Raw genomic sequence first — 24,535 nt, 5'->3', positions numbered from 1 at the left:
GCAGAGTACCACCTTGTTGGCAACTTCAGCAGCTCAGGGCAGTGTTTTTGTGGCCCTGCTGCTTGTCCCTCTGCCCTCAAAGATGTATGTGATACTTTTCAGATGGCTTCTCCATGGTTGTGAGGTAGCCAGCAGTGAGGTTGTGGCTGGCTGGAGGGCTGCAGGCACTTGGATCATTTGAAGAGCCCCCTTGCCTTCCTGGCAGAGGTTTTCCACAGGAATCCCTCGAGACCCTGACCCCTGAATGTGTCCATAGCGACTTTGGGCTGGATTTGGCTGGAAAACAGAAAGTGACAACTATTGAAGCAGGTGTATTTCAAAACAGCTTTGTAGTATTTTTTGGATCACACAGTTTGTGAGGGAAAGAAATAGGGAGGTCATAGATGGAGCTTTGTTGAGAGTTGTTGTTTTATAGTAAGGAGAGAAAAAAAATTCAGGAAGCCTCTTCCACACTGCACCCTCTGTATCCTGCTGCATTGGAGCATGGATTGTGCTGCACTATGGCATCTGTTTCCTGGCCATGGACATTACTTGGTGCACAGACTTTCCTCCCCATTCACAAAAATCATGGAAAGAATGAGCCAAAGGCATTAATGTGTGCCAAAACTTGTAATAATGAATTTATGTTCCTTAAAAAGGTAAGCAAGTCATGCAACAAAGTTTGGGGGAGTTGAGCCCTTCAGAACAACCTAGTCTATCTACTGCCTTCCAGAGCCTGATATGAATAAATAATTTAATGGCTATTAATGTGAATGCTGCTGATTTTGAGTCTCTGTTCTTACAATATTAAACCCTACAGCCAGTTCTGCCCTTAAGGAACATTCTTTCTGCAAAGGCTTTGTATCCATGCAAATGTTATCTGCACCCTCTGAAGAGGCTGCAGCTAAAGAATTGCTTTTGAAAATGTGTAGCGCCAGGATTATCACGCCTTGGTTTTTTATCAAATGTATGCTAACGAAAAAAACAAAAGAACAAAACCCAAGACTTTTCAATATTGAAGTTAAATTTAGAATGCAGACTTTTTAAAGCATCTTTGTCAGTTGAAAGTTTATTTTTTTAATGACCAGCTTAAAAAGCAAAATCTCGTAACTCTCATTATTTTTCTTTTGTGCCTTAGTTGCCTCATATTTTTTATTGCCCTCTTCTAAGTAAAATGATCCCCATGGTGCTCTTCCTTTCTGTGTGTTTCTCTAAGTGAAGTTGCATGTATTTGTGAATTAGCAGTTTGCTAACATGCCTTGCTCAGGTCAGTTGAGATGCAGTAGTGTGGGACTAGTAAATAAAACCCAGTGGTTTGATAACCACTCTACCACTTGCCTGATTGAATTTTTGCTTCACATGTTTTCACCTTCCAGATCCTTTCTTGTTGTGCTCTATGGTGATGGTTGTTCATGGCTACACTGTTTGTGACAGGACAGGCTGGGACACCTCGGCTGTTGTTGACCACAAGTGCCATAGATTGTGTGGGCAGAAGTGACTGTTCAGGTCCATTAGTATGAACAGATTGTCATTGTTTTGCCAGATCATTCTGCTTGCATGGAGTCCCTGCCTTTGGCTGAGTTAAATCAGACACTTAACAGAAGTTATCTTTGTGGGTTTCTGCCAGCACCAGAAGTTATTTTTCCACAGGACTTCTCATCTCTGCCTTCATCTCTGTTGTTATGGAAGTGATCATATCAATTTTAATACAAACATTCATGCATCAGTACTAATTCCTAGAACAGAATATTTAGTCCAGCTTTAGTGATTCTTAGAGGATCCAATTGTGCTCGTGTTGCTGTACTAATGATTCAAGACTTAGTACTGATGAAAACAGATGGAAACTACGAAATATTGCAAATGGTGAGAAAGGACTGTTATGCCTATGAGCAAATGGTTTCTATTTTTGTGGGGCTTTTTTGGTTCAGTGGGGCCTTTTTCCCTCCCCCAGTTCTGTAATAGCACAGAAGAAAACAGGAATAACATTTCTTCTCTAGTGATATAGTCAGAACTGTAGATCTGATATAGTCAGAACTATATCACTCTAGTGATATAGTCAGCTCTGAGATTTCCATCCCCTTCGGCATGTTTGCTGAAACATATAAATAAGATTTCTTTAAAATTTATTATGCTAAGGAAAATATTTTCACACCTTGGAGGAGTCCAGCTGTGACATGTAATAAACTCCAGGCTTTCTGCAAGCCAGGTACTGATTTTAAATAAGCAGGCTTAGCAACTGCTTTGTTGGTACTGTGGCCAGTGTGGCTGTTTGTGAATGTTGGAAAGAAGCGCTGTTTGGAAGGCTTTGTGTTACTATATCCAGTGTAGCTGAGGCATTTGAGATCATAAAGGAGCAATCTGAAATGCAAACTCCACATGGCAGAAGAGGACCTTGTGTGCAGCCCCCACCCAGGTTACAGCAGGCTGCTCACATCTCTGTTTTCCAGGGGGCATACAGAGCCCTCAGCCCCTTTTAGGAACACTGACATTTCACATCATCACATGCCTACTTTGTTATACCCCACTGCAGTAAGCCAACTATCCCAGCTATCTCTGGGATTAGTGCTTTAGTTAGACCAGGATTGCACTTTGGAAAAATCCCTCCAGTCACCTTCACTTGCAGCTTTTGGGTTTGCACCACACAGTGGTTCAGGCTGTGCAAACTAACTCCCCTTCTAGGTGAAGCTAAACTAAACTAGCTTCACTTTTAGGTGAAACTAAACTGAAGGGTTCTCTTTGGGAGTGTCCCTAAAATACTAGATAGTCAGACCATGGGACCAGGTGGCAGCTAGACCAGACTGAACCCATCCTAAAATGTCTACAGTGGCAGCATCCAGCACTTGGCACCAATACCTTCTATGCATTTGGTCCTGCAGTGTAAACACAGTCTATGTAAAACATAATCAAATGCCTTCAGATCTAAGTGTAAAATCTGAATCTCACTGAACCTCTATGCTGCAATAAGTAGCTACAAAGAAAAAGCAGTAATTTTTAACTCTGGATTGCTCTGTTGATTTTGAGTCATATAATTTAAAGACATTTGCACAGTCTTCTGTATACTAGTCCCACAATAAAATGGTCTCCTGCTTTACTGTGCATTGTGCCAAATAGAGTTAGTGTGTTATATTACTCTCTCTAGAGTGACTATATTGTCTTAGTTTGGAAGTTGAAGTCATTAGTTGGCTTCTGAACAGGATCAGATGCCAAAGCTAATCTGTGTTCTCTAGCAAAGTGTGCAACAGAGTGAAAAATGTCACTATAGCCACTGCTGCAAAATCCCCTATGATATACTTCCATCTGTCTGATTCCTGGGAAGCAGAGCATCAGCCACAATGGGTCAGCTGGCTGCATGCACTGGAACAGTCAGATTGAGCTGTGCCATAGTGTGGGTCCATTCAAAATGTTTGTGCATTGTCCACGGGTTATTTCACATCAAAAGGAAGCTAACAGAAAAAGAACAAGTCAGGTTCTCAGCACATACATACCATGGAAATCCATTCAAGGTACTAATAAGCCCAGTATTGTCTGTGAAGTTGTTTTGGGTTGTGGGATTTGTCAGTTCATTCAAGCTGGGCAGAGATACTGTGGTCAATATGGTGGATGGAAATTCTGTCACAGCAGAGTTGGTTGATTTTCTTAATTCTCAGAAAACCAGTGAATAAATGTCTAAAAGCTACAGAAATGTGCCTGTACACCCTCCACAGTCTTCCTTTATAGCACCTACCTACCTACCTACCTACCTACCTACCTACCTACCTACCTACCTACCTACCTACCTTCACAGGGGGTTGGGATGATGAGCAGAGGGGTGTGATGTGTCACCTGAGTGTCACCCTGGCAGATATTAAGGGAGCACCATGGACCTTTTTTGCTGGCTTTGTCAGCAGAAATATTGCTGGGGCCCAGGCTTCAAGGCACAGATGTCAGAGGGTTCCCTTTGGCTCTCCCAGTGGGCAGCAGAGCTGGCCTCCTCCCAAGAATATTCTGTGAACCTTTCCTTCTCACTGTGTAGGCACTGCAGTGGGTACAGGGAGTGGGAAAAGCCACATGAATTGTCACACTTGGTAACATTTCATCTTGGTTGTAAGAACCTGCTGGTGCAACACCAGCTCACCCCAACCTCAGTTGATGCTTTAGACTGCAGGACTTTCTGTTAATGGCCCAGTTGTAGCCAATCTGTCAGTAAGATGTCAAAATATTAATAATCTAGCACCACTCATTTTCAAAATGGATATTTCAACAGCAAAGAAATTGAATTTCTAACGCTGGTCATGACAGCTCTGAAACTGGTTTAATGCAGGAGAGATCTTTCCAGCATTAAGAAAGATAGAGTCTGTTTCCAGCGAGTCTCTCAATTTGAATTTAAGAGTCAAAGCAGAGAGGCTATCTCAGCACATCAGCATCCCAGGGCTGTAATAGGCCTGGTGAGCTCCTTGGCAAGTCCTCTTATCTTCTGCCCACATGACGATGAATTACACAGAAAAAATGAGATACACAGAAAATTGGGTTGAGGCCATTTTCTTCCCTCAGACCTGCATTCTGTGCAGGCTGTACCATGGGGTGAGAGCAGGGCAGTTTTGTCTGTGTTTTAAAAAACATAAAATATTTCTAAGACTATTCTTTATAAGGGCTGGGGCTCATTCTCAGTCCTTTTCTTGCTGACATTGTTATAATTGTATTATTTCATTTATGTCAGAAAGAGAAGGTGTTTGCCTAAGAAACTGAACTGGAACTTGGTTGAAATTTGTTTCTCCACTCACTGACACCTCCTGTTTGCAGACCACGTAGCCAGCTGTCTGGTCTTTCAGTGCTCAGGACTTCAGCACAAAAATGTAGGAATGATGAGGTCTGCCCTGTCCTCCTGTCATTGTGAGGGCGTTTATACTCTGTTATGAACCCTTGAGGATGTTTTTCATATCAATAATAACATTATAAACCCAATATTGACTGCTTATTTTCCACTAAAAGATTTCCTTTGACTATGAGAAGAAAATAATCTCATGTTTATAAATGCATAACCAATACTTTAGTTTATCCATTGTAATTATTATCAACAATAATAAAAATAGGAGGATCACAAACATAACCAAAGGCAATAAATCAATTTATTCTGCCCTGTGCTCAGACTCAGATGGATGCCAAGAAACAGAGCTCATAGGTTCAGAGCATCCTATCTGGCTGTGTTTCTAGGGTTCTTACATTATTATTTTTCTTTATAGTTATTTCAGGCTGTAGCAGATGAGGCAGTACGATGCTAATTTAGGAAATCTGTTCTTCTTGTATGCAACTAACATATCTTCATCTAGTGTCATCTTGTCTCATGATCATTATGTCTGAAAGCAAAAATGTATTTCTGGATGGTGTTTTGGAGTAAGCAGAGTTGATAACATTGTTAGCAATTTCAGACACTTTGTCAGGAAAACAGAATGTAGAGAAGACAATAGATGAGGTGGGATTCCCCGGTTAGAAATTATCCTGGGGTGTCACCAGATCCCCAGGCTGCCAGGAATGCAGTTCCAGGGACAATGGTGTTAGGAAACACCCCTTTTGTGGGAAGCAGTTGCTTTCCTGGAAGAGCAGTGCTGCTCTGGATGGGCCAAGTGCCACACGAGTGAGCTGTGCTGTGATCGCTGCTCCAGTTCATAGCAGTCCAAACTTTCAGGGGCTTTAAAATTTCAGCTTGAAATAAGATCCAAAATTAAAAAACAAATCGATCAAGTAAATTCCAAATATACCTTATATTTTAAAAAGAAGGGATGAAAATTTACTCTGTCCAACCATGAATTTGAATTTGTGGTCCATCATTAAGAAAAAGTGACGCAAAGAGCAGAATATGTTGCCACATGGGTGAGCAGCTCGATGTGCTGCCTTCTGCAGGTCACACTGCCCATGGAACTGGGCAGTCACTGGTACCCAGAGCTGGCTGACAGAGCCTGTTCTCTCATCCAGCCCCCCTGGGCTCTGCAGGGAAACATGGAAGTGAGCAGCCTGGCTGGAGGAGTCATCCCCAGTCATGTTCCTGTCAGCAGTCGTTAAGCTGAAAGCTGTGTTCCTGTGAGGATTGCGAACAGCTCACCAAAGGCCCATGCAGTGAATTTGGGCACTTTATGAGGTATTTGGTGAAAGTGTGCCTGCACAATGGGCAGGCCAGGAGCTGAAAGGAAAAGAACACAATACTGAGCTGTGGTGGGACGGACAGGTCTGGATTAGGATGCCCAAAACTCATTTGCTTTGTAGCCAAGGGGAGACCGTGGCTTGTGTGGGTCTGTGTGTGCTCACTGGTCGAGGTAACTGGTTTATCTGGGGTGAAACAGAGCTCTGTGTCTGGCAGAACCTACCACAGGGTTTGGTCAATACTCTGCTGTGTGCTCTGCTCTGTGGACAGATGTCCTTGCTGCTGCAGGACACCTTGGCCATGTCCATGCTGCAATCACACCTTTGTCTCCAGCATTCCTTAGTGGTGGTGATGTGAATCATTTAAACAGTCCTTGAACATTTAAAGGTGCTTGAGGACAGCCTTTGTCTGCATATAAAGACCAGCAGCCTAATTACAGAGGCTTGTCCAGCACTTGGGTTTTTTTTGCCTGTCTAGGAATATTGGGTCAGCTCACAAGACTTAGCAGATCTGCACTCCACTTCTTGTGTGGGTGTTTTAAAGGGAAGTCAGCTGAACAATTATTTACCTTGAGCACAGAGAGTTCCCATAAAAGTAAGGGCAGATAGCCCTCTAGTTAAATTTTCAGAGGCAGTAAGTTAGGTGACTTGCTAATGCTGCTTCCCAGCTCCAAGAGCTGAAGAACAGACCTGCATGGATGATGATTTATTTGAAAATGTGTTCCCTCCAGCCCACAGATGGTCCAGGCGGAGTCAGAATGCTTTCAGATACCATATTGCCTCACTGTACACTCCCATGTAGCAGCTTGTTATTTTAAAATGTATCTGCTCTCTCCTACTTCTAAAAGGCCACCAAGAAGACTTGTCACCAATCTCTTACAGAGCTAGAAGGGGGAGGAAGAGTGGAGTGTGAAGAGTAGAATATCACCTGCCATCTGGACAAAGATGTGATGAGATGTAAAGTTTGGATGCACATTTGCGGCTCTTGATCACATGCCAGGAGAGAGCTCAGCTACAATTATTTTAAAGCATTTCCAGACAGATGCAACCCTAGGTCAGGGTAGAAGCTACACAGAGGCAGGGGGGCACTGAACTGCATTGGACTCTGTGCAAAGCATCTCTGCTTGTGGCAGTGCTGCTGGGGTCTGCTCAGGGCTCATCCTGCAAATGGAACCTCTGTGGTTACAGACCTGTCCTGGCAATCAGAGCATGCCTGGATCAAGTGCTGTCGTATGAGGTTTGTGGTCACAAATTCCCCAATATACAAAAATATAGTCTCTGAGCTATGCAGGGATTTAAATAGGAGTTGGGCATTTGCATTTCATCTGGAAGCCCAAATATCTTCAAGAATCCAGTGTCTTGCACATCCATATTGATTTCAGTGCTGAATTTCTCAGTGCTGTTAGCATCAGATGAGTGTTGATGAAACCCTGCCTTAACTGAGGTCAGTGGGGGATATAGAATGGGCTTTACTGGGTAAAGAGCACCATAAAACAGATGCTCTTCTCTAGTGCCATCCTTTTCCCTGGGATGGAACAGTGCTTACACAGACAAGTGAACACAATCCAATCATTCCATGCTCTGCCTCCGCAGCAACAGTGAAGTGCCACTGCTGATAGCTGTGCTGATATTTATGATTCCTACTTTAATATGTTTCAAATGAGCTGATGACCTCTTAAGTATTAACACTAACATCAGTAAGTATCCTGAGCCAGATTCTCTGGGAGGGAAGCCTTGCCATGCCACAGACTATGGTGCAGTTTAGTGCTTTTATCCCATCTGAAGGTCTGGCTCAGTAATTGTGCAGAATGTAAAAGAGAAACCCATAAGTGCTGTAAACAAAGGAAAACTGTTACTCTGGGAGTGTGTTAGTTAGATATTTCAACACTCATAATTAACATCCCTTTCCTAAACTGTGGCACAAACTACTTGCAGAATGGGTTTTTCTTTTATTGCTGCTAGTTTCAGTGACTAAATTTATTAAGCCATTAGGTTTGCTTGTGGATGTGTGTATTTGCTGTTCTCCTTTGGGTTATAATAAAAGGAGATCTTAACAAAAAAAAAAAAAAAAAAAAAAGATATCTTTATTTATCTGGCAATTTTGGGAATGTTTGTAGGGAAATGGTGAGCAATATGAACAAAGCTGCCCAGTCTGGGGGGACGCTGAGTGAGCAGCTGGGTTTGAATACAACAGCAGCCTGTGACAGTTTCCTGCTGGCTTTTCCTGAGCATTGCATATGGAAACCTGTCACCATTTCTGCCATGATCTGGGGACACCAGGGGCTTCTGGGGAGCAGATTGCTGGCTCTTGTGATCAGAACCCAGATGCACCATGCTGTTGCTTACTGGGGACCCTTTATTTGCCCCTCCTGGCTGAGGATGCTCAGTGGCAGGGATGCTCCCAGGCTGGTATGCCAGGGGCTGGCACTGTTTGCTTGAGCAGCACCAGAGCTATCCATTGCCCTGGCAGCACTGTGATTGCACCAGGGCTACAGCACTGTTGGCTTGGCATTTTTTGAAGAAGCTGAGATCTCTGAGGCTGTCAGTGCATTGCTGAATGCCCTGCAGCTTCGTGCCCACAGGTCTGACAGCAGTGCTTCTGCACTGATGTCTGTGTAACTTCTCCAGCTTTACAGAAATGCAGAGGAGGGTCCAGTCAAACTTACGGTGTTCAGAGAGTTTGGGTTAGATCTACCTGACCAGGACAGGTGAAAGCTGAGGTGGATTTGAAAAAAATTGCCCTCTCAGAAACCACCACCAGTCTGTGCTGTGGTGAGGATAGGTGAGCCTAGACATTCCCAACATCTCCCAGAAGAACCAAACCAGCTCAAGTGATGCAGAGATTGGCTTGTGCCTGGAAGTCACATCTGTATTTCCATCTACAGATGGCATGAGACACTACTGGGATCAAGGATAAATGAAACATGTTGGTTTTCTAACCCAGAAATAACTCCTGGGTCAGTCCGTGGTACCTCAGACCCTCCCTGAGCAGGTCTGGCACACCAAATCCCCCCCCAATGGCAGATGCATCCATTTAGCTGCTCTTGGTTCCAGCTGTCATTGAATGTGATCTCCCTTTTTTTCTGTGTGATACCTACTGTGTTGGGGTTGTTTTTTTAGACTGTGAAATTTCCAGTAAAACTGCAGTTAGCACAAACTAGACCTATGTTTGTTTTTTCAAAGCAAATCTAATTAGTCTTCTTAATACAATTGCCTTTTGTTCAAAGGGACTGGATTGAGATGCAAAATACAAGTTGCAAGCAGATGCTAATAATTTTGCATGTAAATAACTAATGGGTTTTTTTTCAAATATTTCATACAAGTTTTAATTTACTAACTTAAAAAACAACTGCTTTTCCAAGCCACTTTCATTAATATCTGTAGACACTTAACAAAATACCTCAGGCTCTAAATCTCCAACTGGTAAAAAAATAAACGTATTTATTTACTTTGTATGCAAAAATTATTCAGTCAAAGACCTATTTCATATTCAATTAAATTGAGAAAATCTTTTTTTTCTACAAATCACAAGCATACTCTTTAATGAGAAGAACTGATGGGCTTTCTGAATGAGCTGAGTTGATGACAGTCCTGACAGGGGACCTCTGTGGACTTTGTGCAGAAAATGGAGTCACTGCTTATTTCTTTGTTTAAAGACTGAAAATGACTGGTGATTAAAATATCGAAGCCATCTGTCCTCTCACTGTCTTATACCTGGTCATGCTTTTTCAATCAAGGAGAGAGTTGGAAAAATAATTGAGTGGGACTGGTTATAACCCTGTTTCCAAAGGTCCCTGCAGCAAGTGAGGAAGTGAGGTGGTGCTCATGCCCAGGGCTTTACCCCATAGCATTACCTCTGGGGCAGGATGTCCTTATGTCCTGTCAGAAGCACGTGGGGGGCGCAGCCTGAGGATCCCTTTGTTGCGTTTACCCACTCCTTATCTGAGATGAAGAGAAAGTATTGGACTCCAGGTCTGCTCATCTAGCATTTATATTATAAACAAAACCAAACAAATTTAAAAACCTTAAATCATGCATGGCCCAGAGATCTGGTGACTAGATCAGCGATTTTTTAAAAATACCTTTTGTTATCTCAAATTTCTCTCTACAGAAGTGGCTGCTACAAACTGTTTTGTTATTGTGCAGTCTGTTGTGCTCACCTGCACTTCTGTCTTTCTTTCCAGCTCATCTCAGCCTAAGACAACTGAAACAGTAGTTCCCACCTGATTCAGCATAATTGCACAATTAATTTTGACAGTGAAGCTTGTGGAGAGGTTCTGCCATTAATATCCCAATAGCCTCTTGTTATTGGTAGCCCCAAAGCTGACAGCAAAAGGTGTGTGATGAAACTAAATGATGCAGTGTAGCTGAAGGCTGGCCATGGGGCACCAAGAAGACACCAGTGAAGAAAAACATAAGGTTTACATGTTAATGAGATCTAGAAGACACTCTAAAAATCCTGAGGCAGTTCCTGGGAGAGTGGCCCACGTCCTGCTCCTCTGCCCTGTCTCCTCTCCAGTCATCTGGTTCTTTCTTCATCCTCCTGCTCTTTGTGTCAAGTCCATGGTAGTGCCCACAGAGATTCCTGCTGCTCAGGCCTGTGAGGACCCTGGGATGTGTCAGTTTGGTGGCAGGATGAGCAGTGTCCCATGGGTGTCTGTCTCCACTTGGCCCAGTTGCTGCAGTTGACATGATATACATCAGAAGGGTAATAGTGGATAAACCCAGTATTATTTAACAAGAACTTAGCTTTCAGATCTGTGGGGTTTCTAGGCTGCTGAATGGACAGAGCTGGAGTGTTTCATAGTAGTGTTGCCATGGTTCAAATCCTGAAGTGCTGTTTCCACTGACTTATGGGAGATGAGGAATCAACCAGCCAGCTCACAAAACAAATGGGATGCTTTTGTTTGCTTGTGGGGGAGCGTAAACATTTAAAGGAAATCAATAGATTTTTCTTTATTTTCTTAAAATCTTCATTACTTTGATGTCTTTACATGTATTTGCTTTAAAATAATATAAGAGTTCTGTGTGGTAATTGGTACAAGTGGGTATACAATACAGCATCTGCTTTTATTAACTACTGCTGCATGTCATAAAATATTACACTGATTTAAAATAGATATTCAGCTGAAAATTTAACTTGCAATAAATTCTAATTAAAATATCTTTTTTCTTTTCTTTGTGAAACTACATTTTTGAAATGCATTAGCTTTGATATTTCTTCTTCATTGAAAATAGTCTTAGTTCCATGCTTTAAGTCAAGTTGTGAGCTATCTTTCACAACCCACCAACTTTTTAGTCCCCCTAAAGGGAATTTTCGTGATCAGCTTTTATTGATGGGGTAATGAAGGCATGGCAAATGGGATTGAGTTGTCCAGTTTGGTTTGAGAGCTGCTGCCTGGCTGGGCCTGGTGCCAGGGAGTGCCCCCGAGCCAGCAGTTCAGAGGCAGCTCCTGCAAACCCAGCTCCCAGGTGAGCTGTGCCTTCCCAGGCAAGCCAAAGCCCGGAGATAAAGGGCAGATTAAGGAACACTTAAGCACTGTTCTTTTGGGAAGCTACTTCAAACACCATTTTATAGTGCTCTAAGTCATCTAGATCTCTCTTAACTTGTTTCACTCTCTTTTAAAAATATTTATTTCTTTGGCACAAAGGACTCCCTCAGATAAGGCAAAATGGCCCATTTTGCTGATGGTATTTTTACCTGTGTGGTGCTAATGATTGATGCAGAATTCACGTGTGCAGCACAGCTCTGTGCTTTCTGCTGTGCTTTATCTTCTGTAGCTTCGAGCCTGCCAGTCTCTGCGGGTCTGTTGCACACTGGATTTATTGTCACACCAGCAACACTTTATATAACCCCCAGATCGCTTGGGAACACGTTCCTGAGGTTTGCTGAGTGTTCAGAATGTTTGCTCTTAAACAAGGTCTGCAGTGAACATGTGGCATTACTCCAGATGCTGTGCTCAATGTTGGTCATGGGTTTTGCATTGGCAAAGCTGGAGAAAATCCCAAAGACTTGGGAATGGCTGAGGTTTGGGAGGGAGCATCACTTGCCTGTAGAAGCATCTGCCTTCACTCACAGGCCTCAGAAATGCCTTGTCTGGGACCTGTAAGAAGGGATTTTTTTGCTGGAACATTTTTGATTCAGAAAATGAATTTTCATTGTGGCTTGAACTTACTTTGCAAGAATGTTTTTTAGAAAATTAGTGAGAGAATTTGTTTGGCTAGGATAGTTTTCTGCTCAATCTCAAAGTCTGGGAAGAAAACCCAACCCACTAACAATCACATATGACTCACTGAAGGTTGGGGAGCCCACTGTTACAGAATCCCCTGGCTAGCCAGATCTTTTAAAAGAGGTTTAATGTTTCTCTGTTCTGAAACTCTTGAATACTGGGACATAACAATTACTAGTCCATAGCTGAGTGCAGTTTCATCCTGGAGACTTCATGCAAAGCCAGGGCAAGTGGCAATGGCACAGCCACTCCCACAGCCATCACAGGCTTAGGGGATGTCCTGGACAGATCCATATGTGCTCTGCTCCAGGGCAGGTGTGGAAATGCTTCTGGGTACCTGCAGAAATACTTATGCCAGAAATCTTGAAAATTACTTCTTTCTCTTTATTGAAAGATTTCCAGGCTTTGTGCCAGCATTTCCTTACACTGCTTTTGAAATTAAATGGTTTCCTTGCTTTTGTACTGTCATTTCTTTGAATCCTCTTAAATGGTTCAATAAACTGCCTTTTGCCTCTAAGAATTTGAAGCAACCTCAATATTTTAGACAACAAGCATTGTACATTTGCCTATCAGAGAAGGTATGAGCAAAGTCAGGGGAAGGCATCAGGAAGAGCAAGGCTGTCTCTGCTTTTCAGCTCTCTTTTTCTTTCTTTTGCTTAAAGTCTAAATCCTGGCAAATTTGTGACTTTTCCTGCACATTTTTCATGGCTGTTCACTGTGGGCTGTTTTGCAAAGCCCAGCTCTGCCAGGGAAGGACAGCGTTGCCTTACAGCTGGGAGTTGTCTAGATGGGTGTTAGTGCTGGAGCCGGCATTGCTGATGCCTGTTGTTTTCTGTTGCTAACTGCAATGCGTGACCATTGTGTATCACTCAGTGATGCCCAATTTAGAAAATCAGTGATTATTAATTCTTCCATTGCTTTCTCTTCTTCTCTCTCTCTCTGTTACTGCAGGATGTTTTCACACCAGAGTGCAAATTTAAAGAATCTGTCTTTGAAAACTACTACGTTATTTATTCTTCCACGCTGTACCGGCAGCAGGAATCGGGACGAGCGTGGTTCCTGGGACTCAATAAAGAAGGTCAAATTATGAAGGGAAACCGAGTGAAAAAAACCAAACCCTCATCACATTTTGTACCCAAACCCATTGAAGGTATGGAATCTGCCCCCTTTCTCCCTCAGTGGGGTTTGGGTAGGGGGAGGTAACAACTTCAGTTAAGGTTTCCTGGGTGAGGATGTTGAGTTCAAAACCAGATAGCAAGAAGAAATGTTTGTAGCACTTCAGGTAAGTGCTGGGCTGCACTGTTAGCATTTCCTCTGCTTTCCTTCTAGCCTCAAAGGGGTTTCTTAGCTTTGGGGGGCTAAAGGATGAATTTAAAAGCCCAGCAGCCCAAGAAATTACTGGTAAAGAAAAGCAGCCAACAGTTCCAAAGGAATGTGATGCAGCAGTGATCATAATGTTGTCTTCTCTGAGGATTTTGCCAGTGTATTTCAGTAGATTTCCAGTCCCATACAGAGTCAGTAGAGACAGGATTCATCTCACCTGATTTTAGACTTTGGCATAGTAACAGAAGAAAAATGGGTCCTACCAGCACAGCTGTGGATGTTCTTTTTATGTCTACACTGAGATTAAATCCGTTTTCCCTCATCTGTAAAGGCATCCTAGTTAGTCACTGGTGGGTAAAGTTGTTGTCCAAAGTTAGATGGGATGCTGTCATGCCATATGTCTTTGTCACAGTGTGAGGCTTCAGTGAAAGACATGGAGCTGAAGTTCTGCCCTCTTGCAGATGCCTGTACCCTCTCTGAAGTGTGCCTCAGGCTCCTGCCAGGACACTTTGCTTTTTGTGGGCTGGCCCCTAATAAATGGAGAGATAGTGTGGTAAGCCCAGTACTTAACAGGTACTAACTTGATTCTGGAAACAGCATTTTTATCTCTTTCTTGGGAAAAGCACTACTTTTTGATCCTCAAGCTAGGTATCTTTTCTGACCCCATCTTTGTCCTGGCATTTGTCTCCTTGAGGGACACAGTAGCCTGGAGCTGGCCTTGGCTGCACAGCTCTGTGCTCCCTCTCACTACTCCATGCTGGCTGTGGGAGAAGGTTTGAACTGATGCTCCCCTAACAGGTGCCACTCACAAGTGGTGGAGGCCACAGCTCTCTCCACACAGCAGTGGCCTTTTTAAAAGCTTCCCAGCTCAGAGGTGAGAAGTTCTGTGTAAGGAAAAGACCATCTGAAGCAAAGCATTAGAGAAATTCAGTGCAGCATTCCCAGAATATCTGTGAGCTTTGCACAGGAAATGGAAATGTTGAAAGAGCAGAGAATGGCCTGGAGCTGCTTGTCCTGTGCTTGTTTTCAACAGCTTCTCTGCAGCCAGGAGCCCTTTGTTGTTTATCAGAGGCATTAGTGGGATTGGTACCCTAAGCCCTGGTGTGTTGCTAAGGAACAGGGCCTGCTTCAGGCATGGGGTTGGTCACCAGCTTCTCTCTTGCCTTGACCACGAGGACAGTCTTTTACAAGCACCAGCTTTCACAGCTGGGGTTCCACCTCCTATGGTATTTCTTCTCTGCCTGGCTGGGCGTTGGCACTGATCAGTGGGGTCCTTTGCATCCAGGCTTCTTTTTTAATCTAGCATGCACAGTGTCTGCTGAGCAGCTCAACAGTTTCCTTCTGCATTCATTAACTAGGCCATTCCTGTGGCTCTCCTCATGGAAAGCCTTGCTTTAACAGAGCTGCCTGACCCACAGCAGAGATCTCATTTCAACAAATGCCGCTCTGGCTTTCATTTTGAATAACCCAGCCCAGCCCAAGAGCTTCCCTTTCCCGCAGTTGCATCCTCCCACACTTGCCTCAATCACAGCTGTCACATAACCTCCGAGCAGCGAGCGCTTTGGAACTTGGCAGCCAAATTAAGGGCTCCTCCACTCCTTCCCTCCTCCACACGCTTTGCAGTCAGGCTTTGTGAGCGCTGCTGCATCAAAGAGCTGGCAGTCTCCCAAGCCAAGGCACGTGTCAGCTTCCCAAAGCATTCAGCTGTCTGGGACTGGGACTCCAGACAGAGGACTCTGTTCCCAAGCCTGAGATTCATTGTAGGTAGCAGAGGCTTGTGGGGAGGGTTGGAGTAAAACCTGCTCATCTCCACGTGACTTCTCTGCACCACATCCATCAAAGTCCCCGGGAGCAGAGCTTGCAAGCAGAGGTGTTACAGAAAAGGGACAATTCCTACCCAGCTTCTTTCTCTTTGTTATGACTCCAAGGAAATACTCAAAGCACTCTCCTGCTGTATTTGCATGTCAGTTCTGCAGAAAGCAGTGGCTTGCCCCAGTGTGTGGGCTTTGCTGCTTATTCAGGACACAGCTTCCATCCACAGTCACACCCCCAGGTTTCCTGCTGCTGGATACCACCACCAGCATTAGCCCTGTCCCATGATGGCTGACACAGGAACGTGTGCAAGGAGGAATCTGCTTCCCCTGGGAAGGAGAAGTGCCACATCCATTGCTAGGAATCACTTCACCTGCCACTCAATAGCAGTTATATCTGAGATGAAACTTCCCAGCTGTTTCTGATACACAGAAACACTATGCAGCAGTTTAGTAAAGAAAGGGTTCACAGGGAAAGGAAAGAGAAAAAAGCCCAGATTGCTCCCTAAGCTCATTTGATTCCCATTGCTTCATCCTGCTCTCTGAATTCAGAAGTCTCCTTGAAATTGCAAATGGACAGAAAACTTATACATAAATAAGAAATAGCCTCACAGATTATTTCTAAATACTCATGGGAGCACATATGCATATATACACAGTGGCATCTATGTATGTGTGTGTTATCTATGGCTTTTAGCAGCTACAGCTTTCTGCTGTGCTAAACACTCACAGTGTTTTGACTCACGTAGATTGGCAGGAGGCTGGAGGTATTTTGTACAAAATTCAACAGATACCAACTGGAAAAGTTTTGGGTTTTGGTCGGTAGGAGTTTTTTTTAGTTTAGTGTAGGTAGGATTTGTTTGTTTTTGGAAATAAGATTAATCTTAATCAATATGAAAGCACAAAAAACTTACTAAGTAATAACAGGGGAGACGTTAAGTTCTGCTCCCATCTGTGCACAGGCACAGCCAAGGCAAACAGCCTGGTAGGCAGCAGTTGATGTACTGTGTGGTGCCAGTTTTGCTTCAAAACACACATACGCAACACATTTCTTTTGATATTTTTATTTCTGATCGCTGATTATTCAAGCTAAATGAACCCTAAAAGGAAGACATCAAGATTGAGCTATACTGCACAAGAAATGAGCTTGAGTATAATTGTCATTTGGACAACAAGCAATCTTTTAGAGAAATTTCAGTCTCTTTAAGTGTCTGTAATGGTTAGTGCTGGAACAATCCTACCATCCATAGTGCCTTTTGTTCTTCTAAATATCCAAATCCATCTCAATGTGAGAAGTTTCCAGTCATTTAAGTAGGAATATTATCAGATGCTTACTGTGGATGTGCTCTGTTATTCATATTTCTTTCTTCTTGAAGACATAATTTCCAAATGTAACTCTCCCAAAGAGTTACATTTCTTCTCTCTCTTGGCCAAAACTAGAAAACATTTAGGGTGGCAAATCTGGCCACAGAAGCAGAAAACTTCCTCCAAGTCAGCAGAGCAGTCCCTAACTCTGAATTTATGGTGTCTCAGCCCTCATGATGTGAGCATGTCTCAGATACAAAGGTGACCTGTTAATGTCTAGTCTGGATTCATTTATTACCACTGATGAGTATCCAAGCAGCCAGGTCCTTCCCAGTGTCATTCCTCAGGGAAATAACATCCAAATTTTGCTAAGGCAGTCCTCAGATGTTGTAAATAAGTACAAGACTGTTGACCAGAAAAATGCAGTAGGCCTTGTGAAAATACTTCAAAGGTATCACCTTAATACATAAAGCATAGAGTCACAGGAAGTCTTGGGTTGGAAGGGACCTTAAACAACATCTAGTCCAAATCCCCTGCTGTGGGGACAGATGCCACCTTCCCCAGATCAGGCTGTTCAGGACCTCATCCAGCCTTGCCTTGGGCACTTCCAGGGATGGGGCATCAACAACTTCTCTGGGCAACTTGTGGGAGTGCCTCACTGCCCTCACAGAGAAGAATTTCTTCCTAATGTCCATCCTAAATCACTCCTTTTTTAATTTAAAATTGTTCTCCCTTGTCCTGTTACTATCTGCTCGTATAAAACATTACTTTCCCAACATCCTAAAAAGTATTCTTAAAAAATCAAACCTCAAAATCTCCACACTCTATAGGTCTTGGCTAACACAGCTCCTCTCTTTGGGTCTGTCTTCCAGGTGGGCAGGCTTTGGTATGTTTTCTGTGCCACACTAACTCACTTGTTCATCTATCAGACTCTCAATCATCTTATTAGATGGCAAACGTGATCTATTTTAACCATGATTTTGCTTGGCTTTTTGCCATCCTGTGCTGCCTTTCTTATCTGAACAAAGTGTGATTCCACCTGGCAACATCCTTCACATTTTACATGTCTGTCTTCACACCAGATAGACATGAGCTCACATGCCTCTGAAATGCATCAGCTGGGATTTAGAATTCAGTAATTAGAGGCAGAAAACGAGGGTGCCTAATCACTCACTCCCTGGTGTCCCTGAGTGCTGCTGCTCAGGCAGTTAATTCCCTGCACCAGAGCTTTGGCAAATACAGCCACTCGGGCAGATACCAACACCCAGAGCTGTGCACCTGTGCAGGCAAGGAGCCTGCAGGGCTGCTACCAGAGGATGTGCTTCCAGCCCTGCCCATCCTGGCACCATTGGGCACACGGTGATCCTGCAGGGCTGCCCACCTGCTGAACAGCAGCTTAGGAAAGTTTTGGTGTCTCCTGACTCGCAAGGGTCTGAGACAAGGGAAGACACAGAGTGAAGATGGATAGATGGGAAATATCTAATGTGCTTAATAAGCTTTTTGCCATATTCCAGAGAAAGGAAAGGGAGTTTGTTGCATCCCCTGAACCTCCTCAACTTGCAGTGATGCCAAGTGAGAAGTGCTGGGGTCAGGACACAAAATGATGCTTCCCAAACTCAGGCAGTCCCTGATGCCCAGGGTGATTTCAGTGTCATCATGTGGGTGATGTGCCAGTGCCGTGTCTGGGAAGCAGAAATGAGAGTGTGATCCTGTGCCAGCATGTAGGCAAGAGTTTGAGCTGTTCTGGGTGACAGGCAGCCCCTTCCACGCCTTTGCCTTCAGGAAGTATGGTCCCTGCCACCCCCATCCTCTTCACTTGTACCCTCAGTCTCCTTCCTAATTTTGATTTGATCTTTGTGCAAATTTTTCCCTTGTGCCTGAGTGACAGGCACTGCTGCTTCACAGGGGAGCAGGGAATCAAAAGCCACAAGAACCAGATATAGGCACAGCTCCACTGCGTTCACCCCCTTCCATTAACACTTGCAGCTCTTCAGCAGATCAAGCTAACAGCACTTTCCAATTAAAGCATGAATATGGATGTGTTGATTGGAATCTGGGGCATAGGAGCTGATTATCTGATTGAAACTCCAAAGCAATAGCTTGGTTTCTAGACATTAAGGGCTGTATTTGGCTAGGTGTGTGGGTGTGGGTGGGTGGGATAAGCAAGGCAAAGCAGGGAGGGAACTCTTGTTCTAGCTGAATTGCTCATCCTTCCAAAGCTCCTTGTGCTGTGTGCTGCAGCAGACCTCCCAGGTGTCCGGGCAAGACTGTCACACTGCTGCTGCTTTACCTCAGTGCAGGTGACAGAGAAGTGTGTCTACACACTGAGGGATCCCAGAGAGACCTGGCAGTGAGTGCTGCAAGTCCTGGAGCCCAGTGATGTACTTTAAAAGCTGTGAGGATCTGGGCACTCACTCGGGTCCGTTTGCAAACACCCCCTCCCCATCCATGACTAACATTTCCCTGCGTGAGTCACGCTCAGAATTCCTCAGTGCAAAGAGGAGCAAGCTGCAGTCCAGGAGCCTGTGTTGCACAACATGTTGGGCTGTCCTTGAAGCCCTGTGCCTGTGCAGATGCAGCTGTGCACACCTGTGTGCCACAGTGCAGGGGATTTACAGCCCCTGCTGAGCCATGGCCACAGCTCATGTGTGCAGGCCTCTTGAGTAGGAGAATGTGCAGGCATCTCTTGTGCATGATGCCATGTAAGAACTGCATGCACTGATCCTATAGGGGTATCTAAATACTGAAAATATGCTTGTCCTGTACTGCTACAGATTTTCTGGCATGGGCTGTGGGCACAGCCTGTGCAGAGGCTTTGACAGCTCTGTCTGAAAAGCTCAGTGTGAGTAGTCTTCACATGATGCCCCACATCAGTATTTGTATCCTGCACTATACTGGAAGATAAAACTTATAATTCCTGCCCTATTTGTCAGGTACAGGGTTTCCTTCATTTGTAGCTGCAAATGTTGTTTACTTCAGTAGCCTGGTTTATATTCTTTACTCTGTGGGCCTTGTTGGCAGCTCAAGGTTTTTGCCAAAGGCCATGGTGAGAAGCAGGGAGTTGAGGAAAGGCTGCATGCCATGGTGCTGCTGCAGCATTCACCTGGGCTCAGTCCTTGTGGTTCAGCACCTGACCCAGCCTGATGGGTTACTGGGGATGGGTGTGAGTGAGATGAGCTTGGTTCTGGGGGAAGAACTCATGGAGGTCCCTCCAGCTCCAGCTTGGGATGAGGGAGGTCAGGATGAAGGCAACAGTGCACTTGAGACAAAACTTTGTGTATGGAACGTCAGGGGCACTGGGACAACACTGGCACAAATACATAATTCTGCTGGGCAAACATCACAGCCCAGAATAAGGTGAGTCACAGCAGTGAAGCACACCACCCTCAGTGCTATCCAAAGACTCTGCAGCTCAGGCTAAGAAATCACAAGGACATGGGTTTTCCTCTGTTGTTAACCATTTCATACTTTCTTTAGGATTTTATTGGGTACTTCACCCCAACAGGCAAATTCACTATCACCATGTTGTTGAGTGACACTCCCCAAGGTGTGAGGGGCAGCTCAGGACTAAAAGGGGATGTGAGAGCCCTTTTCCATCTGTTGCTGCCATGTCACACATTGTCCTTGCAGCATGCTGACAGCATCCATTGTCTGGACCTGATGGGCAGTCCTGACACAGCTCACCCTGGCCCAGACCCATGGGACAACTCCTTCATTTTCTCTTTTTTTTTCCCTCTAATTTTCATGGAAAAAATGGCTCCAGTCGCAGTAACAGTTTGCAGAGCAGTACCTCCTTTTAGGCTTGCTGGGAGGACCAGTGTGTGTGTGTGTGTGTGTGTGTGTGTGTGTGTGTGTGTGTTTAAACTGCTTTGAAAGCCTTGCATGAAAAATATGCTATGGGAAAAGTAATATTTTTTCACTGCTCATATATTCAATTCAATATCCCTCCTATTAATACACAGTTGACTGCACTTTATCTTTGTCCTCTATTGTTGCACAGTGCTGTAACTGTTTATCTAGTCAGGAGTAAAAGCACAGAGCAATAATGTCATTTTCAGCCTGCCTCTAATTGCTGGGATTTATTTGCAAATCAAGGGAGATTATAGATGCAAATGCTTACATTGCCTTTTTGTACATGGGCTGGTTTTTTTCCATTTCTTCAGATAATTTTTAAAATTTTATTCTTGCTGATTGCCCAGAACCAAACCATGATAGGCTCTCCCCTGTGTTGGAGCTCTGTGCCGTTGTTTGTGATGTGATAACTTCACAAAGTGAAGCAGTACATAATCATTTCTTCATTTCCTAATTTTTGCAAAGATCTGGACATGACATTTGCAGTCTGGACCTGCCTTATGTTCTCAACTCCACTGTGCCTGCCCTTGAGATGCCTCACTCTTTCAATCTCATTTGCACCCTGCCACATTTGCAGTGAGCTCATCAGAGATGCTCTCCCTGGTGTGAACAGCTCGTGCCCCTGCTCTGGCACACCTCACATGGCACGAGGACAGCCATGAGGACTTAGTCCACATGGTGAGCTGGATAAATGCTTTGTCCTGCCCAGGACGTGGGGATGAGCCATGCCTTGGGCAGACATTGCCTTCTCCGGCTGTCTGGGCTCCAGCGAGCGCATTTTTATAGGACACACACTGCACAGCCAGGGTCTGGAGAGAAGGTGCCCTCCAGCCACCCTGCTCTCAGGTGCTGCCAGACAACCACGGAAAGCTGGGACAGCTCCTGACTCGCTGTCACTGAACTCATCCCATGTGTCTGCTCACAGCCCTGACCTTGGCTGGCTGGCTTGATTTACTGAGGAATAAATAGGAAGTGCTGAGAGCAGACCTTGGCTCTTGGCTGATGGAGCCAAATGGGCTTGAGTCACCACTTCAGATCCACAGCTCAACACCCAGAAAGCCTTCATGGCTCAGCTGCAGGTGTAGTTTTGATTCAGGTCTCTCAAGGGCTTTGATGGCAGGTCAAGGGCTGGAACCGGGTCATTCTTGAACCTGTTGTTAGATGATAATCAGCATCTCAAGGCAGTACATGGCTCTGTCAGCTAAAATGTTTATTTTATATATATGAATATAACATGAAAGAGCTATAAAGCACATAAAACCTAGAAAGATTTATCTGTGAGCAGTCAATCTGCTGTTTCTCTCTGCCTTTGAAAGAATACAGAGACAGAAGCAAATGGCAGCAAGGGCAAGTAAACAGATCCTGCTTGGTAACACGATCTGCTGCTGGGTCAGTTGGGGTTTTGTAAGTGTGGGTGTGTGTGGGTGTGTGTTTGCAATGGGGCTGGAACCCAACATCATGTACAAAGAAATAATTTGTTATGGTCATGACTGTCTGTGACTTCAGGGCTGTTAACGGGAGTCTCTTGTGTTTGCAGTGTGCATGTACAGAGAGCCATCGCTGCATGAAATTGGAGAAAAACAAGGACGCTCAAGGAAAAGTTCAGGGACACCAACTATGAATGGAGGCAAAGTTGTTAACCAAGACTCGACATAGCTGACAAATACCCTCCCTTCTTCCAACTCCTCCCCTCCCACCCACCTACCCACCCCACCTGGCGAAACCACACTGAGATGATGACAACTGGGCAAGGCAGGACCTACTGGTAGTGGCTTGGAGTGTGAACTCCAGAATCTTTCTTTGTGTAGGACGAGAAAATCGAAACCCAGATCCTGCCTGTTGCAACGTTTTAAAAAACAACAACAACAAAAAAAAAAGTGAAGAAAAAATGTTTTAAATCAGGACTCCATTAACATTTTCAAAAGCAAACTGTTTGCTCTGTGATCGAAGGGGGAAAAATCTCATCTCTGCATAATAATAATAATAAATAATAAATATAATAATAATAATAATAATAAAGATGTTACCTTTAAAAATAAAACAAAGCTTTTGGAAAATTGAACTTAGCATATGATGTGCAACAAACACATGGGAATTGCATCCTGTGACTGTGCTTTCTGTCTTATCCTTTCACCTCACGTTCACACAGCTATTTTTTACATCCTTGCTTCCCTGGGGATGGATGGGATTTTTCACAAAGCAGGAAAGGTAGGGGTACATTATGACTGTGTTTCCTCTGCTATCAGTAAAATATGGCCTGCCCGAATTAGGAGCCTGGCAGTTATGGGCAATGAAGTAGCTACTCTTTATTCAGCCTTTTCCATCTACATTCAAACCTTGCGTAGTTATTTGTTGCTAATGTCACTCCATGAGTATATTTGACCCAAGTCTGGCATTTTATGCCTTTTTATCATAATTATTTATATGCTTGTTTTACTGTATTAGTTGCCAGGGGAATTTCAGAAATGGGTTTTCAGGTCTCACAGGATGAAGCAATCATATTTATTAGGGTAGAGTTAGGAGATAAAGGGCAGGAGGGATAGCTGCTTGCTTTAAATATGAAACAGATCAAGAAATGCTGCTGAAATCCTTGCTGTCAGATGGAAATAGTAAGGCATGTGCTGTATGAGAGGGTAGCGGGATTTGAGCAATGGAAAGAGGGATGTGGGGATGAGTGTGCCTAGGAGGGAGCAGGTGTAGAGGAACATGGGTGGTTGTGCCTGTCCAGTTGTGCCAGGGTGAGGACATGTCCTTCTAGCAGCTGGGGTCTCCCTAAATATTCTGGCTCCACACATACCACACATGTTCAAAGCAGAGGCTGCAAACCCCTCCAGTCCCCAGCCTTACCACTGTGATGGTCTGAGGGCCTGAGGTGCTGCAGCAGCCTGGATTTGTGTGTGGGCACGAGTCCTGCCAGTGCCAGGGCTGCAGATGCTGCAGCAGCACTTCAGAGGTAATGAGTTCCCAAGTGGGAAAAGGCCAGCAGGAGGGCAGTGGGGTGAGGGATGCCCAGTGCTGAGCCCATCTACAGCAACCAGGGCCTTAGTGGGGACTGGCAAGGCTCTCCCTGTCTGGTGATTTCTCTCCCTGTGGGGGGGGGTCAGCAGTGAACCCTCGCTGGGTGGGACTGAAGCAGGGCAGGGTGGGCAGTGGGTGCCCTGTTACAGGTCACACACATTGCCTCATCTCTGGCCACTTTGGGCACCAGCAGCAGCAGCAGTGCTGGAGCTGCTGTGACAAAAACAGGCACTGCCCTGGGTGAGGGGCCTGGGAAGCCTTTGCTGCTCATCCATGGGCACAGGTCCTGCGAGGGGTGAAAACCAAAGGGAAAAGCAATCACCCAAGAGCCTGGAGAGGGAACAGAACAGTTCTTTACACACAGGGAACCAGCCTAAAGCCTTGCAATTACAGACTGGGTGGGCGTTTGGATTGCTCATAACGGGCACCTGTGAAATTCCAAATACCACCTTAATTGTGGAGGCACCTGTGCCATCCCAGCCAGTGCCTCAGCTGGCTGGCAGCCACACAGGCAGAGCTGCTGCTGGCAGTGCCAGGGAGAGGGCTGTGCCAGGGCTGTGCCAGGGTTGGCCACGGTGCTCCTGCAAAGCCACCTCTGCCCCAGAGCCTCCCTCACTCCCTCCCCACACACGAGGCGATGCTGGGGCGCGTCAGGGCTCGGTGAGCAAAGAGACAGCCAGAGCTCAAGGTTATGGAGGATTCCCAGGATCAGCGTGAAGGAATGAATTTCAAGCATGTCCTTTTGTGTTTTGGAAAAGCTAAAACCTTGAAATAAAAGCCTCTTGCCACAGCTCTGCTGCCCAATGCTGCACCTAGAGCAGGCATTCCCCTGTGCTACACATCAGGTCAGAGTGGGTTCCTGCTGCCCTCCAGCCCCACAGCACTGCAGCAGGGCCACGGACA

The 24,535-nt window shown here is 44.9% G+C and overlaps 1 protein-coding gene across 4 annotated transcripts in view; it reads left to right on the top strand.

Annotated features, from left to right (window-relative positions):
• Positions 1-22,512, top strand: part of FGF12 (fibroblast growth factor 12) — a 218,670-nt gene extending 196,158 nt beyond the window's left edge. For all 4 annotated transcript variants that reach the window (XM_059479617.1, XM_059479616.1, XM_059479615.1 and 1 more), the window contains 2 exons: positions 13,275-13,473; positions 22,152-22,512. In XM_059479617.1, coding sequence (XP_059335600.1) covers positions 13,275-13,473; positions 22,152-22,270 — 318 coding nt within the window. In that variant the 3' untranslated portion in view covers positions 22,271-22,512. The remainder of the gene's footprint in view (positions 1-13,274; positions 13,474-22,151) is intronic.
• The last annotated feature ends 2,023 nt before the right edge of the window (positions 22,513-24,535 follow it).

Source organism: Ammospiza nelsoni, chromosome 10 (assembly GCF_027579445.1).
Source record: "Ammospiza nelsoni isolate bAmmNel1 chromosome 10, bAmmNel1.pri, whole genome shotgun sequence".
Lineage (NCBI taxonomy): Eukaryota > Metazoa > Chordata > Aves > Passeriformes > Passerellidae > Ammospiza > Ammospiza nelsoni.
Note: the sequence above shows the minus strand (reverse complement) of the source record. Positions and strands in the feature narration are given on the sequence as shown.